Source organism: Halichoerus grypus, chromosome 14 (genome assembly GCF_964656455.1).
Source record: "Halichoerus grypus chromosome 14, mHalGry1.hap1.1, whole genome shotgun sequence".
In the NCBI taxonomy this organism is placed as follows: domain Eukaryota; kingdom Metazoa; phylum Chordata; class Mammalia; order Carnivora; family Phocidae; genus Halichoerus; species Halichoerus grypus.
Genome location: NC_135725.1, coordinates 10336914 through 10356379, shown reverse-complemented (window position 1 = coordinate 10356379; position 19466 = coordinate 10336914). Strand labels below are relative to the sequence as shown.

The window sequence follows — 19466 nt, the reverse complement described above, 5'->3', positions numbered from 1 at the left end:
CAGACCCCTAGAGTTCCAGATTCACTAGGTCGGGATGGCCTGAGAATTTGCATTTCTAAGAAGTTCCCAGAAGATGAGTGCTAATGGTGCTGTCAGGGAACCACACTTTGAGAACCTCTGCTTGAAGATGAAGAACCTGAGGATGTGTTATGATTCTCTTTTACTTAATGACCATCCCAGGCACCCTTGAACTTGTCATTGAATAGCATTGATCACTTTAAGAGTAATCACGGAGAATATATCCTATAAGAATCGAATCCCAGAAGAATTAGAGGGAAAATGTCTGCTACCTCAGTAAATAAATGAGAACTTCACATTTTAAATAATTAAAATAGGAAATGAGCAAAAGCCTTTCACACTACAGTAAACTAATTCTCTTACAACTATGGCTGTTACATTTGGGTTCTTTAATATTTGAAGAGGCTAAAGCACTGACATTTTAACTCGTAAACAACTAGCAGTAGGGATGCTTTCGAAGAGCAAGACGTCACTAATGAGGACGGACTTGTAAATGATAGGGTTAGGTTTCTGCTGTGGTCTCTTCCTTCAACCCTTTAGAGATGAACCAAAGCAAATCAGCACCTACTATTTAATGTGCCTATACTGAATCATAAAAGTAGTTTCTTCTGAAGTCAACAAGAAACTTAAAGGTGGTAAGCTTAAAAAAAAAAAATTCGATAAATCTAATTTTCATTTATCTTCCCTTTCATTGCCCTCTTTGTTGCAGAGGAAAACAGCCAGTTTTCAGCCTAGGTTGTTACGATCTGATAAACCCTCCTCACTGAACATTTCCTGGAAAGAGCATTTACCAACAGCCTTTTCTTTAAGTGATCAGGAAGCTGTGTGAATTCCAGCAACCCAGCTGGGACAGAGCCAGTGTCAGGTTCTGCAAGTGTTTGCAGGCTCTGAGGTGGTGGTTTGAACCTGTTGGTTAGTAGCATTGTCCTTACGCACACTCTTGGAAAGATCCCAAAGCGCTTTCATGATGTAGAGTGGACGTGGATGGGCAGGGAGGGTCTGTGGGAGGGCTAGACACGCCCATGCCCACTTCGGGGGCACAGGGAGGCAGATCTTAACGTGGGAGCTCTTTTCATAAGGCAGAAAAGCGGAATGAGGAATTGGTTTTTAGTAGAGCTAATCTGTTCCACATATTGTGAGACCTAAATTATCTTTCAGCCCAAAGCACAGATGTCTAGTTAGACTACTGGAGGCATGGGGGGAGGTGAGCATCTACTCTGTTCATTGCTGAATCCTCCGTACCAGAAACAGTGCCTGGCACATTACAGGCCCTTACTTGTTAAATGAATAAATGAATTTATTTACTGTGGCTTCTTTCCTATTTTCTTTTTAGTGTCTTCATTTTAACTTGTTCCTGTGATATAGAAACTTCTTCTCGCCTCTTAAATGTTACCCCAAGGAATAAGTTGTAAATGTAACTATTTGAACAAATGGCAAAAAAAATTTTTCTAATGGGCAAAAACCATTTGTTTTTCTACATTATAAATGAAGCTAGTGTCCAGGTAGGATTCTGACTTAGATCTTGATTGATAATGGAGATTTTCTTCCACCTCTACCCCACCCATACCAAGAAAATGATCTGCTGTATTTGAGAAGGGTAAATGGGTCTGGGTCATAATTAGGTAATTTGGTTGGAAAATAACCAAGAGGTAGTTAACATTATTGCCACGGTTTCTGTGGTGGGAGCCAATATTAGAAATCACTGGAAGATAATCTGATGATGAATTGTGGCCAAAGTTTGCACTCAAACATACTTTTAATTAAGTTACTTTTAATTAAACTCTGGACAGAACTATCTGGGCAATCATAGATGGTGTATAATAAGTTAGATAGGTTTTTGGATGAGTGTTTGAAAGACTTGACTTATTTAAAGAAATAAATGAGCTTTCCACGTTTCGTTAGGGTAAAGGTATTTGTGTCCATGTGTATGTGTGTGTGTTTCCAGTTTGGCTTTTGCAGACTCTATTCTCTTCAGTTTTCTCTTTAGCACTCAGGCGTTGGTCCTCTTTCTCGACTAGGCGGTTCACTTCATTTACAGCTAAGCCCCCGTGTAAGCACCTGGTTCTCTAGCCACAGCTCTGCTTGCCATCCACTTTCTTTTTCTTTCTTTCTTTCTTTCTTTCTTTCTTTCTTTCTTTCTTTCTTTCTTTTTTTTTTTTTTTTAAGATTTATGTATTTATTTTTGGGGGGAGTGGAGAGGGGCGGAGGGAGAACAAGAGCCCTAAAGCAGACTTCCCGCTGAGCTCAGAGCCCAATGTAGGGCTCGATCCCACGACCCCCAGATCATGACCTGAGCCAGAATCAAGAGTCGGATGCTTAACTGACTGAACCACCCAGGTGTCCCCCCCCCCTTTTTTTTACGATTTTGTTTCTTAAAGCAATCTCTACACGCAACATGAGGCTCAAACTCACAACCTCGACATCAAGAGTCACATACATGCTCTGCCAATGGAGCCAGCCGCGTGCCCCGCCATGCACTTTCTTATCTCTTGACTTTGCATATGTTGTTCCTTCTGTCTAGAATGCCCTTCCCTCTTTCTCACCCTGGAAAACACTCATTCATCCTTTCAGACTCAGGCCAAGTGGTCTCTTATAAATACATTTTTCGGCTACTCGCAGCCTTTTGGGGCAAAGCAAGGGCACCTTGCTATGGAATAGAATCAACTGTGCATACACAGCTGTTGTAGTGCTTTCTCCTTTGATTACGTGCCTGCCCGCTTCCAGCACTAGTGTGCGAACTTCTGGGAAGGGTACAGTGCTTTAGTTTATCTTATGTCTCCAAGCAGAAACAAAATGGTGGCTGGCAAAAGAAACAGTCAAAAAAACAAAGAGGCAACCCATGGAATGGGAGAAGATATTTGTAAATGACATCACAGATAAAGGGCTGATATCCAAGATCTATAAAGAACTTCTCAAACTCAACACCCAAAAAACAAATAATCCAGTCAAAAAATGGGCAGAAGACATGAACAGATACTTCTCTAAAGAAGACATCCAAATGGCTAACAGACACATGAAAAAATGTTCATCATCATTAGCCATCAGGGAAATTCAAATCAAAACCACAATGAGATACCACCTTACACCAGTTAGAATGGCAAAAATTAACAAAACAGGAAACAACAAATGTTGGCAAGACTGTGGAGAAAGGGGAACCCTCTTACACTGTTGGTGGGAACGCAAGCTGGCACAGCCACTCTGGAAAACAGTATGGAGGTTCCTCAAAAAGTTGAAAATAGAGCTACCGTATGACCCAGCAACTGCACTACTAGGTATTTACCCCAAAGATACAGATGTAGTGAAAATAAGGGGCACCTGCACCCCAATGTTCATAGCAGCAAACTCCACAATAGCCAAACTGTGGAGGGAGCCAAGATGCCCTTCAACAGATGAATGGATAAAGAAGATGTGGTCCATATATACAATGGAATATTACTCAGCCATCAGAAAGGATGAATACCCACCATTTGCATCAACATGGACAGAACTGGAGGAGATTATGCTAAGTGAAATAAGTCAAGCAGAGAAAGTCAGTTATCATATGGTTTCACTCAGATGTGGAACATAAGCAATAGCACGGAGGACCATAGGGGAAGGGAGGGAAAACTGAAGGGGGAGAAATCAGAGAGGGAGACAAACCATGAGAGACTATGGACCCCAGGAAACAAACTGAGGGTTTCAGAAGGGAAGGGGTGGGGGAGGGGGTAACAGCGTGATGGGTATTGAGGGCACGTGTTGTGATGAGCACTGGGTGTTATACACAACTAATGAATCATTGAACACTACATCTGAAACTAATGATGTACTCTACAGTGGCTAACTGAATATAATAAAATAAAAATAAAATATACATACAAAGAAAAAAATAGTGGCTGGCACAGATGCTCAGAGTTGCAGGTCTTTAAAACATGTGAAGGTGATAAAAATAGACACATCAAAAAGAAAAGAAAAAGAAATCACCTCAGGTGGTAATGGTGCCACATTAGCCCTGAGAGATAGTGAGTGATTATTTTTTCAGATTCTCTCTTTTCCAGATTTTAGGAACACCTGTTTATGTTTCTCATTTTGTGAAGCAAAAGAAAAACTCCTGATGACAAGTCGTAAAAGAGATTCCAGAACCTGGGCATCCAAACCATGATTTCACCTTTCCCAGTTGTCATTTGAGCCTCGAGGTTCTTAATTCCAATGTGACTGCCCTCCTTCTGTCCATTTTTGAAATTCCTATGATTCCGTTGGGAGCCTCCCACCTATCTTCAATGGCGGAGAATGTTGCCGGGTTGAGAAAGTACTTAATTTTTGGAAAGAGTCAGATGACATGCATAGCAAAGGCTAAGGCACGAGGTGGTGAGCCAGGCAGACTGGTGTCCTGTGGAGTCTCGAGGAGAGTGTGATGGGCGCGTACTGAGACATTTCCTGTGTGTCACCCAAGTCCCTCCTCAAGCTTGTACACACGTCATCTCAAGGAATAAGACGGGAAATACAATCGCTCCAAAAACAATATCCCCTCAAGTTCTGAAGCATAACTTTCTGTCTAAAAGGAATTTGAGCAAAGCATCCTAGCAATAAGCAGATACACCCCCCGGGTGACCTCCTTGAAAGGTTCCTCTTATTTATGGGCATAAATTCTTACTTGTTAAAGCGGTAGTGCATGCGGCCCCAGGGGCTGGATGGCTTCCCTCTGGACTTAGCTCTCTCACTTCCTGGCTCTCTGAGCCAGGCATGTTCTCACCTCCCCGTGCCTTGGTTTCCTTTTTATAAAATGGGGAGAGAGAATTTTCAGTACTTCACAGGGTCATTGTGAGGTTTGAATAAGGTGATAACTGCTAGGTGCTTTTAACAAGTGCCTTGAATGTAACATAATTTTGCAAATTCTGAGATGCACATTGTTCACATTTTATTTTTTTTTAAGATTTTTATTTATTTACTTATTTATTTGACAGAGAGAGAGGCAGTGAGAGAGGGAACACAAGCAGGGGGAGTGGGGAAGGGAGAAGCAGGCTTCCCGCCGAGCAGGGAGCCCGATGTGGGGCTCAATCCCAGGACCCTGGGATCATGACCTGAGCCGAAGGCAGACGCCTAACGACTGAGCCACCCAGGCACACCCATTTTTTCACATTTTAAACACTTCTGAAATGAGGCTATGTCTTACAATTAATGTTTAATAAACAGTTTATGGCCATTTAATGAACAGCACCTTTCTTAATCACTGATACTTTAAATAATGGTGCCCCGTAGAATAGATGCCATTTATATCACAATAACTGAGAGTAGTAAGAGCTCGATAAATACCAGCTGCCATCTGCATGGTCTTCAGCATTGCCCTCATCATCATTATCTGGGCTCCAACCAAGACAGCGGCATTTGGGTGGTTGGTGGTACCAGCCTAGAGTATGTATCAGATCTCAGTTTCATCTGTTTTCATTAATGTGTTCTTAGAAAAGACCTAATGAGCTGTTCTTCACATTTGTTTCATGGTAAGCTCATAATATAAACTATTTATGGGGTAAATTCATGCCATGTCTGCAGTATTCTCTGCATTATACCAGGGGAGCTACTAAAAATGCTCTTCAGATTAGTCTCTTGAAATCAACAGAGAAGAAGACAAATTCCTTATTTTCTGTATTGATGTCTTTTCCTAAAGCCTTTCAAAGAAGTGCTTTTTCTTAGTGAGCAGAACTAAGCCACCATTGTACCACTTAAGATTTACTGTTTGCAGTCTTCTCCGGGGAAGAAAAGAAGCAGTTTATTGATTTGTAACAGAGAATGGATCGTGGCCAAACCTTTTCTGGTTTATATAATGCACTGACTGAAGAATCTGCATGTCATTAAGAAGACTAAGGCCTCACAGTTTGAGGCCACCTGTCAGGCATGAACAATAACTGGGGAAAATCAATACACAATATAAAAGTGTTGTTTTTGTGCAGATGCCACCAGGATCCACGCCCAGTGACAGCCACGTCATATTATTTCTACCAGCAGTATGCTTCTAGTTCCTAATTTGGGGGCTTCCTCCTCATTTTGATTTTATTGTCCAGTTTGAGGGAGGGTGGGAGAGACCAGTTTGGATCTGATGTAGAAATCTTCTGCCGGGGGAAGGAGGTTCACTAACAGGAGAGGACCTCGGACCAAAGTGGAGGAAGCTTGACTCAGAAGATTCTGGGCATATCTCCATCCAAATACCTTGACACATATTTCACGCACATATAATACACGCAGCCTGTTTCTTCTTGCCTTCTGTTTGCCCTCAAGAGTTTAAGTGGTGGTATTTACAAGCCGTTATGAAGCAAGAGCACAAGCACTTAGGTCTAGAAAGGGGCCAGGGATCAGGGTTTTGCTTAGGTTTTGTTTTTGTTGACTTTTAGAAGTATAGTGAGTTGAAGAATTCCAGAAGCTGGGCTTCTCTCCTCTGCCCCCTTATCTCCCTGCTCCCTCTCCTCCTCCTTCTGCCCTCCCAGAATATATATATAGTCCAGTCCAAATATATATATATTTTTTTTAACAAAGCTGCATTTGCCAGACATGTGTAGTCATTCCTATTCTTAAAGGTAATGCTCGGGGTGCCTGGGTGGCTCAGTCGGTTAAACGTCTGCCTTCGGCTCAGGTCATGATCCCAGGGTCCTGGGATCGAGCCCCACATCGGGCTCTCTGCTCGGCGGGAAGCCTGCTTCTCCCTCTCCCACTCCCCCTGCTTGTGTTCCCCCTCTCTCTGTGTCTCTCTCTGTCAAATAAATAAATCTTTAAAAAAAAAAAAAAAAAGGTAATGCTCACTTGCTCCCTAAAGCCTGCCATCTGGGTGAGCCAGCTCTGCTTGCACAGAGGTTACTGCTTTCCAAGCTCAATGCCATGGACCTGAATCAGTGCCTGTTTGCAACAGGTCAGGTGATTGCCACATAGGCAGACAGATGAGAGCCGTCCTGTCCTCCTGGTGTGCTGCCAGACCAAAAATGGGGACCAGCAGGGAGCCCGGAGGCCTCACGCGGACGGCTGAGAGTCACGTCTCTGCGGGTGGGCTGAATGGTACTCACCAGGGCTGGAGAAGCCAAGCAAGGGAACGGTGTCGTTAGGTTTTGAAGTATAGCGCAGGCTCATTCAGGCAGCGAAGAGAAGTTCACTAGCTCCGCAGCGAGAAATGCTCACCCTGTGTGATCACAGAGATCAGCCATATCCTCTGCCCTCCTCTTATTTACTTGTCTTTCTCACTTCTTATAATCTCCGTGACTATGGCCTGTTCGGTTCCTTCTGCATAGCATTTGGAAAATTCTCTTTTCTTCCTCCCGAGCGTTTTAAAGCAAATAAAACCAGACACAGGAAGTCTCTAATTTTTTTTTTTTTTTAAGAAAACAGTTACTATTACAAAAGTAATAAAGGAGCTAAACTCATTCCTAATGTCATCACCCAGGGGCAACCGTAAGGAACATTTTGGTGTATTTCCTTCTCATGGTTTTAAATAAATGTATAAATATGTACATCCATATTTTTAACAAAATTAGGTTTATGACAGAATACAGTATTTATTGATGTCCTTTGAGTATTTTGCTACATTATTAAAAGCTCTTAAATGACTTCAGTGGCTGCATGAGGACCCAGTGTATATGGATGTGTTTGTTACGTTGGCGTTCTCCTATTGGAAGGTCATTGTGGGTTTCCGAATTCATGCTTGAATTCTCAACTTGGAATTCATTAGATCAATTTCTTCAGGTTTTGTGGGTCTAGAGTTAGGATCCGGGCACAGTGGAAACGGAATACTTCCATCTGTACCATTGTTTGCTTTCTTTGCCAGCATTTTTCAAAAGGCATTTTGAAAAAGCAAGGTTGGAGCAGGGTTCCTTTCCCGTTCTTGTTTCCTTTTTGTTTTCAATTTTGTGATTGTAATACATCTTATGGTAGTAATCGCAGTTAACTTTCATTTTTTTTTAATTTTCTTGTTTTTTTAGAGAGGGAGCAGGGAGGGGCAGAGGGAGAGAGTATCTTATCAGGCTTCACACCCAGCACGGAGCCCCACATGGGGCTCGATCCCACGACCCTGAGATCATGACCTGAGCCGAAGTCAAGAGTCGGATGCTTAACCAACTGAGCCACCCAGGCGCCCCTCAGTTAAATTTTAAATAGAGGATTCATATAAAGTAAGAAATAGGGTGCCCAACGTGAACCCTAATGTTTCCAAGCCGTGTGCCACACTATGTCATGTGAAGGTTATCTGATAGGACAGTGGGAGATATGGAAGACTTTTTAAGAGAGGAGCTGACCGGATCACATTTATGTTTTAAAAGACCAAGTAGGTGAAAGGCTTTGAGATACCTCAGAAGGGTTCCCATGAATGAATCCTTTAAAAATGTGAACGCTTGGTACAACAACAACAACTACTCTAAAAGTGCAATTGAGTGAATGAAAGTGTTGAGCCAACCTTTGGAAAAGAGGCTTATGTGTAAGAACCAAAAATGGTTGGTGACGGGCTATAGAGCGATACCCGTTACGAGGCCATTGGCGTTTGAAGGCCACCTTCCTAAAAACAGCCACGTTTCTAGAGAACCGGTTTCATCTCCTGGAAGAGTACCGTGTCTGGAGACCTGCTCTCGGTGCCTGTCCCCGGGCGCATCTGCGGGGGCCAGGCAGCTGTCACCGCCGTCCACGGGCTGCCTCACCCTCACCCGGATTGGCGCCCTCCATGAACAGCCATCTTTGCAAGCAGACATCTAAGATTTAGTGTTGTACATATTTTTAAATGATCCATTTTGATGGGGCTCTCTTTATTGTTTCAGGTTGAATGCATTTGGGAACTTGATGCATAAAATTTGCATGACTCCTCACTCCTTTCTGGATCTGTCGTTGGATTCCAGCCAGCATGGCTCACACCACAAAGGTTAACGGCTGTGCATCAGGTAACTGCTCTGGAGTGTGTGTGTGTGTAAGTGTATGCCTTTGCTTAAGCTGACTTCTTATTTCTTTTTTAATAATGGCTAGATATTAATTAGCAAGTTGCCTAGATAACTAGGCTTTCGAAAAATTTTCTATCCAATGAGGATGGTTTTTTGCCTCTTTTTTTTTAATCTCGTCGAGAATTCGCTTTTATCTTTAGAGTCTTTATGTACAGGAATCAGTTAGGTAAATTATCACCCAAGTCAATTCTGTTGAAGTGGTGAAAGATAAATGTAAAATCCTGAATGCTGATCCAAGTGTAATGTGCACTCCTCTCGAACTTCTTTGTGAGGGATTGAGCAACGAGAGAGGGAAGTGAGTCTGGGTGCTTCAAGCCAATTTCCTCGTATCCACTCCCAGGCATCTTTCGTTTCATGTTGCTACACAAAGAGAAAGAGGGGCTAGAGAAGAGCATACTATTTGAAGTGACTTTCCCGGAGAGGAATATGCCACAAGCCGTATCATGAATCATAAAGACTTGCATTCTCAGTTCTACTCCAGTTACATTAGAGACCTATGTAGTTTGCATATCTCGTCCAATATTGCTTATATAAGATTTGGGAAAATTTATAGAACAAACACAGAGAAAAGCCTCCCAAGAGACAGTGTAAGACAGCAGGTGACCACCTGTCCAATACGGTACGCCAGGTGCTCATTCCACTCTTGAATGATCTGCCAAAGAGCAGAGTGTATGAGAGTAGGGATTGTGTGTGGGGAGCACCCGTGTGATGTCTGAACCCAGTCCTGGCTCTGCTGCTCTGGCTAATGGGAAGAATGGCGAGTTGGAATCAGGAGCCCTGAATTAGAGTCCCATATCCAGCACTAACCGTGGGATACGGGGCAGGACTCTTTCTCCATGTGTAAAACGTCAGTAAATACATCTACCTGCAGGGTTAGGACCCATGTGAGGACCAGAAGTGGACTTACAAGCGCCCTGTAAGCTGGAAAGCTCTGGTAAACCAGGAATAGGAGGAGCCCTCTGGAGTGGGCGTACTCAGCCCACATGTGACTTTCTGTCCCAGCAATCCCAGCTGCAAGCATCCCTTCTGGCAAGAACGCTGTAGCTTGCCCCAGACCAAACCCAACCCAACCCAACTCGGTGGCTTATTCCGGGACAACTGGTCTCTTTCTCTGTTTATTCTTTTGCTTGCCCTTTCTACTGCCCAGCTTCTCGGGGCTTTTATAGATTCTGCTCGGGACTGCTGTCACTAAGACAATATGAATGACAAAAGCTAACATGTCATGAGCGCTTACTGTGTACTACAGTGGCCCGGATGCCTTGCCTGCATCATCATGCTTAATCCTCACAGTAATCCTATGAGATTATGCTGTTCTCACCACCACCACCATCCCTATGTGATGGCAGAGAAACTCGGGCACTCAGCTAAGGAAGAGAAGTCAGGATTATTCCTTGTTTCTCTGGTAAAATATTTGATAAAGGAGGAAATTGAAGCATTGTGAAATTTCTTGAGTGTTGTGGGTGAGTTTCAGCCCCCCGTGATGCTATCCTTTCCCATCCCATTCCTGCCCTTACCTGTGTTCACATTCAGAGGAAGGGGGGTCTGGGGTTGTTGGTGCCTCCAGATCTTGACCCTCTGGTATCTCTGGCACATTCCTTTCTCCAAGGGTTTAGATACCTACCTCGTTTGCCCTCCATTCCTTTTCAACTTGACTCGTCCTAGAGTGTCCCTTTCCCCTTTGTTCCTAAAGTCTGATGACCCAGCTATAACCTTTCCCCACTGCCTAACAGGTCTGTGCACTGAGTTTGGAAGCAAAGGGAAGCTCTCTAATTAGTGACTTCTGGGGTGTCTGGGGATAAATGGTTACTGCAGACAGGTGTCGGGACCAGGCAAGGGACAGTACTGTTTATTCTAGTGGCCATGACCTCTACAAGCAATCTGATTAGAGGCTCAGCCAGACACAATTATTTTAGTTATACTCACACACACACACATATATGCATGTATATATATACATATATACAATGCTTATTTTAGAAAATTTTAAAATATAAAAGTTTAATATTTTCTTTAAAAATAAAGCAGGAATTACTGATAATACTACAACCCAGAAATACATGTTCTGCTTATTTTCCATGTTTTCTTTAAATTTTGTATATTTCACACAGTTGAGATGATGTGCTTATAAAAATCATGATTTTACCTTTTCTTTTCCTACTCTATATTACAAAAGAAATAGCTGCCCACTGTTAAAAAAAAATACTCAAACAATGCAAAAGTATATGCTGGTTATAAATACACTGTTTCAAAATGTAATTAACATATGAACATTTATAGGCTGCAGATTAAGATGGGATAAAAAGGGCTTTATGGCAGGAAATGAGGGCTGGTTACTGATCCTTCCGGTGAGAAAAATAAATAATTTCGGTAGTTCAGTAAAGTTTTTATTTTTTATTTTTTATTTTTTTTTTAAAGATTTTATTTATTTATTTGAGAGAGAGTGAGAGAGACAGCACATGAGAGGGGGGAGGGTCGGAGGGAGAAGCAGACTCCCCGCCGAGCAGGGAGCCCGATGCGGGACTCGATCCTGGGACTCCAGGATCATGACCTGAGCCGAAGGCAGTCGCTTAACCAACTGAGCCACCCAGGCGCCCCAGTAAAGTTTTTAATGTGGAGTAAATTGTATATTTTTTTTCATTTTCCAAAGATAAAGTATAATATTAAATATACTTTTTTAAACTGTATTTCCCCTACGTGTGTGGTACCCAAAGGAGTCTCCCCCACCGTTCCCCTGAAAAATCAGTGCTTTGGGCTCCATAGAACATGAGGAAAAATCCCATATGAAGGTGAGGTCAGGGCATTGGCACCAGAAACACTTTTCATGGTCTTAGGAACAAAGCAGGAGCAAAAGAAGCCAGCTGAGAAGAGAACCAGTTGGCCAAGTGGTGCCCTCGCTGCCAACACGTCTGAGGACTGACATCCCACATTCATGTCCCTGTTGAGAGTTGAAACTGAGGAAGGGACCATCCAGAGTCCTTTTATCCTTTGACTTCCCCACTGAGTCCTTCAGTTAGTTTGAATAAAAGGTACCGATTTTACAAGAAGAGCAGCGAGTTAATGCTGTACTTTGTGAAATGTCTTGCCCTCAGTTTCAGGCCGACAAAATGCATCAAGGAGATGTGCCGGGCACCTGTGTGCACCCGCCTCGCTGAAGAAACACGCTTTACTAGTACATGGCAGAGATCCTGGAGCACATCCAGTGTGCCAGGCACTCTTCTGGGCGCTGGGGCTTCAGCAGGGAACAAACAGGCCAAAACTCCTGCCTCCAAGGACCTTCCATTCTGGTAGAGGCCGAGGGTTTCTGTGGACCGAGCCTCCAGATAAAATAGAGGGCCGACTTATGCTAAAAAAAAAAAAAAGTATTCACTGTGTATTTGAAATTCGGATTTTGCCGGGTGTCCTTGCTTCTTACTTGCTACACCTGGCAGCCCCACCTAGGCACCCCTCCCAGCCTCGTCTTCCTCCTCACCATCCACCCCCTCGGCTTCAATCATGTCTCTGTGTCTGTCACCTCTTTTCCACAAGATCTCCATCCTACTTCTGTTGACCGGTCCAGTTTTGCTTGCATTCGTTGCAAACACTTGACGGTGGTCTTACAGAGAGTCCCCTAATGTCATTTGTTAATGTGATGAGCTACAAGCATTAATAGAAATGGCTTGAGACCGTTCCCTGTTCTTGTGGACCCCTAGGAAGCACATGGGGGGGCGGGGGGCGTTGGTTAGGAAAATGGCTGTATTTCTGCACTTCGGAGATGGGGACAGTCTGCTTTTTCTCAGGTCTCTCAATCATGTTGTAAACTGGATGCACTGTTTACCTCAGTAAACACTAATTATTAATGTTGTGAAACTTTAATTAGAGCTTCGACTCTCTTTAGAAGCTAACGAACAAGTGGCTTATTTGTCAGATGAAGGTAATATACCTGTCCTGCCTTCTTCACAGGAGTGTTGTGAGGGGAAAATAAAACAGGAGCCACAAAAACGCTTTTTAAGATGTAAAACGCTGGTCTGATGTCAGGGGAAATCACCGCCCCCCTCGTTCTGTGAGCTCGCTCCTCAGTTCCCGGGCTGAAAAGCACCTGTTCACAGGCCACCGGGCCAGGCCCTTTCAGACCCTTTGACTTTGAGGCAAGAACTATATTACTGTCCTGCGTCTAACAGTTAAATGAAATAAATAGATGAGTATTAGGGAGTACCATTTCATGCCTCCCATCACCAGTCTTATTCTTGCTAATATTTGCCTTTGGTAGTTTATTATGGTTTTTCTCCCTCTTGCTATTCCTCTTTCAAAGCATAAATATACATATATATATATTTTTTTTTTTTTTCCGGATAACTATCTATTGACTTACTTAGGGTACTTATCGAACTGCATTAAAAACTTGGTTCTCATTTTAAATTCCTATGATAAATTTCATTAAGTCTGGTTGTTACTCTGGTCAGTCATTTGGCTCCAGGTTTTGTCTCCACGCTGATCTTAAATGAGGTACAAAGGCCGCTGATAAGACCAGGTCAGCCAGGGCCCCAGACTCGCGGCCGAGCAGGTAGAATTCTGCCGCTCGGTGCAACCCACTCGGTTGTGTAAATATTTTTCCCGGGCAGCAGCGTTTCTCAAACAGAACTCTGAGCCCGCTGCCGTGAACCCGACAGCAGGAATTAATTGCGTGCTGTTTGTCAAGCCCGAGACCAGTTTGCCCTGACTGGTCTGGCAGGAACCGCCCTGGGTTTTCCGAGACCATGTGTAAGGAAAGTCTCAGCCTGGCAGAGGTGGGGGGGGGGTGTGTGTGTCTCTGCTGGTGAGTCTTAGACCTGTGGTCTCCATCAGCCTTCCTCCAGAGGCAGAAGGTGAGCTGATGAGACGCTGAGGCTCCTTGAATGTGTGAGTACCATCCATGACCCTCCAGGGTGTCCTGGAAAAGTCTGCCAAAGGACGAAATGTGTGTTCCTGTCTGTGCTTTGCATTCCCTTGTAAGCGGTATGTTTGGAGAGCTGAGGGTACAACACAGTTGCCTGATATCAAAACAGAGGTAAAGGGCTAATGTGGGGGTCTTTTTTTTTTTTTAAGATTTTATTTATTTATTTGACAGAGAGAGACAGCGAGAGAGGGAACACAAGCAGGGGGAGTGGGAGAGGGAGAAGCAGGCTTCCCGCCGAGCAGGGAGCCCGATGTGGGGCTCGATCCCAGGACCCTGGGATCATGACCTGAGCCGAAGGCAGACGCTTAACGACTGAGCCACCCAGGCGCCCAGTGTGGGGGTCTTTATGAGTCCACCTGTCCCTACTTTTCAGATGACAAAACACAAGTTGCCCAGCCCACACAGCTAACGGCTAAGCCAGACATTGAACGCAGAGGGTCTTTTTCCCTTTGTTCAGCACATTCTGTTGACATTAAAAATCAGAAGTGTGGCATCTGTGAAGTCCTAATTAAGTAGATCAAGGGGAAAGTATGTATTTCAAGAAACTCCATGAAACCCAAAAGTAGAAGAGTTGCGAGTAAAATGTCCTCCCTGATAGAGGTTAGGTTGATAAGTTAGTTTCTTCTTAGTGTGAATTATCTCATAGAGCCAAATTAACAAACATATTAGTATTGAGTACATCATGCAGTTTCATCCTGTTACTCGGTGTGCTTAATAATCGGATTTCATTTCAACTTTAAATGAAACTGTTCGTTTTTTGTTGATTAAAGGCTCATTTCACGTTGAGGTTTACAAATAATGTATTTTCTTATAGTGATGGTGTTTCAGAAGATAGTTATTTTTTTAAGTATTAGTTACATTTGAGTTTCACATTGCCGAGACCACCTACAAATAGGAGACACTGGATTTCAGAGACTTGCCTGTCTGGTTAAATCAGAACCCCAGAATTCATCCAGCCCCCAGAGACATTCTGGAGAGTCCCTCCCTCGTCAGGGCTTGCTTGGTTTACATACTCTTAAGGCTTCCGTTTTAACCAGTAGCCAGCTTCACCTGATAAAGCTTTGTTGCTCCAGACCGTGAGCAAGTCCTGATGGGTTAAGCATCATTCAGATTTCAGACAGGCGATTAAACTCTGCAGTTGAGCCGAGGAAAGATGCCCTATCTGGCAGTGAGTCCCAGCCTACTTGGGTGTAGGAAGGGTAGAATCCAGGCTCTTGCCCGTCCCAGGTGTTGGGCAAAGATTCACTCTTCGGTTGGAGACTTCTGCCCAGATGCTGTGTGGGCGCCGAGGGGAAAGAAAAAACACAAAAGAAAAACCCAGCAGGGAGATGCGCTCCGATGTTAAAGCCTTGAGCTGTTGCTCTCCTTTGGAAGTTGCAGAGTGAGGCAAAGGATTAAAACAGCCCTTCCTACAAAATTTGAATATCCTGTGCCCTGCTCACCGGCAGACTTCCCCTCGGTGAGTATTGGCTTGTGTTTCTGGTTATGCATTTCCCCTCTTTCTCAAAGGACTTGGGTGGGCCAGCTGAGCCCATCCAAAGTATAGCTCGTTAGCTTCCTTTCCAAGGGTTTGCCTTCTTCCTGTGTCCCAGATAATTCCAGTTCATCTCCTTTTGTGCAGTGTCTGAGAAAGGTTTGTGTGGGCTTGGGAAATGAATGACTACAGCTCACAGTTTCTGCTTTGGGGTCCTTCTCTCTAAGAGGCTGTTTGATTTGATCTGGCATAGAAAATATCAGCATAATTCTCACATTCACAGAGGTCGTAAATTCTTGCTCTTTTCTCGCAGCATACCTAAAAATTGCATGGAGGAGACTTCTCTAATAAAACCTCGTAGAAGACTCAGCCAGGAAATCAGATTTGATAGGATTCATTCAAACACTTGTAGAAATTCTAAGTTTAAAAAAAAAAATTTGATGATTCTGTATTTCCTCTCTTGGCGTCTCTGCTGGATATTTTTGGAATGAGCTGGAACTGATTCACTCATTTCCATATGCTTTAGGAAAAGTATGCTCATGTTTCAGAGGCTAAGCCTGGTTCTGCTTTGGGCTGCAATTCCTCGTGAATCCTGAAGATGAGAAGTGTTTTAAATATGCAGCCCATTTGTATCTCCTAGTGATCTCAGCTGGTAGTTCTATATGGACAAGTGATCTCACAACTTAAAAATATGTAGGCGACTATTTTGAGGATTTTTTTTTTTAAATTGTGACCAGATTTCTAATCTTAGCAGCACTTAGAATATAATTAAATAATATTCTATAATATTCAGGAGGCCTTTCTAACCAACAGATAGAAAAGCAGAATTGTGAACATGAAGGAAAACAGGGCTGATGGACAGATTGTTGTTGCATTGATGGGATGTGTTCTCATCCCCAAAGTTCAATCTGTGGACTCTCACTCTGTCTCGTGTGTGACAGGCCAGATTTGAGTGGCCCATGACTTTCCTCCCGCTGGGTCTGGAGGTTTGGTAGTTTCACCCCATGAGCCTTTATTTAAAGGAGGTGCTTAGAATGATGGTTTATGGAAGCAATGTGCTCTGAATAGTCACAGGTGCTGAGTTTATTTTAGGTCCTTTCTCGCGATCTTAGTTAAGTGAAAAAGTTTTCTCTCTGCGGGATCTCTCATACTCTGGGCATGATCTCTGTTCGGTAGAAACAGGAGACAGTCACGTGATTTTCTGAATCTAGTCTCACAATGTTTGGTTTAGTCAATAAATCCCATCAGCTTTGCAAATAATTTTGTGAAAACATTGATTCAGCCTGCGCTGTCAGATTTTCCCATTCCTGCCCACTTTTCTGAGGGCCTTTTTCTCTTGCAACAACTGTCCACCAGGCGAAGGCTTTTTAAATGTTTGTATACAAGCAGCCGCAACAGGCACTTTTCAGAGTCTCCTGGAAGAGAAGGAGGAGGTTGTCCCCAGACTCGAAACACGAAAGAGAGAGATGTGGTATTTCTAAAGATTCATAAGCCCAACCACGTGGTGTCTTCACCCCCATAGTTACGTGCATCACCTCTTGTTTTCTTCTAACAAAAACCAAAAAGTGTTCCTTCTTCCTCCGCTGCCCGTGTCCTCCACAGCTCAGTCCATATACCCATCACGTGTGGCTGATTTATTTCCTTTTCCCCAGCATTCCCGATTGACTGACGGGGATGCATTAATCAAATCAGGGACTCATCAGGGAAATGTGGGGTTTTTTCGGGGTTTTTTTGAGGCAGTTCATTTGGCGTGTTCCCCGCCAGCTGGGAGGACAAAGACTCATCTGTCTTGCCATGAGCTGTCCCAGGAGGCAGTAAAACCTGCCGGCTTTCTGCGCCCTGTACCCCAGCCAGGACTCCACCCCTGCAAGGGGTGAATCAGCCCGATGATACACCGATTGTTAGAGCGCACCAGGGTGGAGACCTGGCAGTCTGTAGGCCGGTAGGGGCGGAGGGAACGGTTTGCATGTCAAACCATTCCAACAACGTAGCTTACAGGAAAAAAATTGCAAAACACCGAAGCCCTGTGCCACCAAGTTTTTCCATTAGCGCCACGCTTTACACAGCTTCCAGATCTGCCCCGGACACAGCTGCCTGACAGTGTCACATCGTAAGCTTCTGGGGGGTAAGGGGTCCCACCAGCTCCTGGGCACGGCCCTGTACACTCTCATGCATCACCCAGGAGCTGTGGATTCTCTGAGCAGGGCTGCTCACACATTATTGAGGCACTAGGAACCAGCATCTGGAACTTACCCCCACTCCCAGGATACTGCTTTTAAATGAAGAATCCCCAGACAGAAAATCTTCCAGAAAGGTAAAGGGGGCCGAAAGCTGGGGGCTTTCCCTCTGGGGCTCTCATTCTTTGGTTTTCTGTCCTCTGGCCACTTTGATGACGAAAAAGCAGACTTTGCATTTAAATCAGGGTGTCGCTTTGGAACGACCAGAAGGAAGGATACAAAACTCAGTGAAAATACTTCAGCGCAGTGAGCTAGCTCATTCATTCAGGAGCTCACTTTTAAATGACCACACAGAAACGTATTTGGCAGAAGGGCAGCTGTTCGCCTTCTTTGTGACATGGACCAACCCTGATGTCCTGTGACAGTGGGTCTTTCTTTGCCTTACTGTCATTTCTTTGTGACTTTGTTAAGGATGGCTGGCAAGATGAAGGAGCACTGAACTGTTGATACTTTTGTTATTTTTTCAGTCTCTCCAAACCTGTGTGGCTTTCACTAACTTTAATCTCTGTTCACTCCTAACTCTGGGCTTTTGTTTTTGGCCTCATTTGGACAGAAATCATGATCTGTTTCTGTGTCTTCAGTCCTGAGGCCTGCAAAAATCTTGGTGGGCCTTCCCAGCCCTCCAGGGCTCCAGGCAGCAAGAGACCAGCTCTGGGCAGAGGGTCCTGAAGCCAGCGGGGGCTTCTGCACCATCCCCACTGCTGTTCCCCAGCCCACCTGCCCTGTTCCCTTCCTAGGGGCTCACTCAAAGCCCTGTTCTTGATCTGGATGGCTTTCCCATACCTCCCAAGCCCTTCTTGTCCTTCAAGAGCAGCTTCCTCTCTGACCTGTTCCAACAAGTGTTCTCAGGTACTCCCAGGGGGACGTCACCCCTACCTCTTCTTAATTCCTGGAGAGCTGTGTATTTTAATATAGAGTCAGGGGTGTGTGCTTCACCAGTCTGTAAGCGTTGAGGTCTCAGGAGGCAAGAGTCCCATCATCTACACCTCGGTATACCCGTTGTGGCTTGCTTAATATTCCGCCTGGGGTCCCCGGGCTTCGCGTTCAAGGAGCACATGTTTGCAGCACGCCTACCTTGTGCCAGCACGATGCTGGGCAGCGAATCCAGAGCGAGACATGGGCACAGCGCCTGCTGGAGAATCTGTGTGATTGAACTGAGCCCTGCCGTTGGCCCGTCTTACATTGTTACTCCCTTTGCAGTTTCCTCCCAGCCTGTGCACCTGGGTATTTTTCCCGGATGAACAGGTGGCTTTCAGCCCGTGGCTCACACTCACTGACAGCCTTCCTCCTCTTACCTCGCCTCTAAGTGCAAGGGGTAGCATCTGCTTTCTCTCCATCACGTGCTCTGATGTAGGCTTAAAATGGTACCGTTGGTTAAGTGCCTTGCGTTCCAGGGAGAGGTGACCAGGTGTAACGTGGTTGTCCAGGGAGGATGCTTGTCCAAGGCCATTTGGAAGGTTCTTTCTAGCTCCCATGGCCACTTTCTTGTTAGCGACCCAGCCAGAGACAGGAGGTGGAGCTCTCACCAGTTCCTTTTGCCCCAGGCTTGTTACCTGGTCTGGTTCGGCGGGCTGGTTGGAACTGTGGATGAGAAACCGAGTTGGTGGCCTCTAAGGTTGGGAGTATGGCCGGCCGGTCTGCCTGCGTTCTTTCCCACGGTTCTCTTGGGAAGGTCTCTACAGATCCCTGCCCCCCTTTTAGATGGGAGGAAATAAACGGTTATTTAATTATATAATTATTAAATAAATTATCGTTAATAAATTATAATTATTATAACCTATAAATTATAAATAAATATTAAATAGACTCTTACTGTTTGCGGCGTTTATAGTCTTTGTGGCAATCTAATTTAAAGTTTTAATCCCCTTACTTCATGCCTCAATTCATTT

At 44.4% G+C, this 19466-nt stretch overlaps 1 protein-coding gene across 6 annotated transcripts in view; it reads left to right on the top strand.

The window, feature by feature from the left end:
- KANK1 (KN motif and ankyrin repeat domains 1) overlaps window positions 1-19466 on the top strand; it is a 199098-nt gene that overhangs the window by 128114 nt on the left and 51518 nt on the right. For all 6 annotated transcript variants that reach the window (XM_078062001.1, XM_036090850.2, XM_036090846.2 and 3 more), the window contains one exon: window positions 8778-8897. In XM_078062001.1, the coding sequence (XP_077918127.1) occupies window positions 8861-8897 (37 nt within the window). In that variant the 5' untranslated portion in view covers window positions 8778-8860. The remainder of the gene's footprint in view (window positions 1-8777; window positions 8898-19466) is intronic.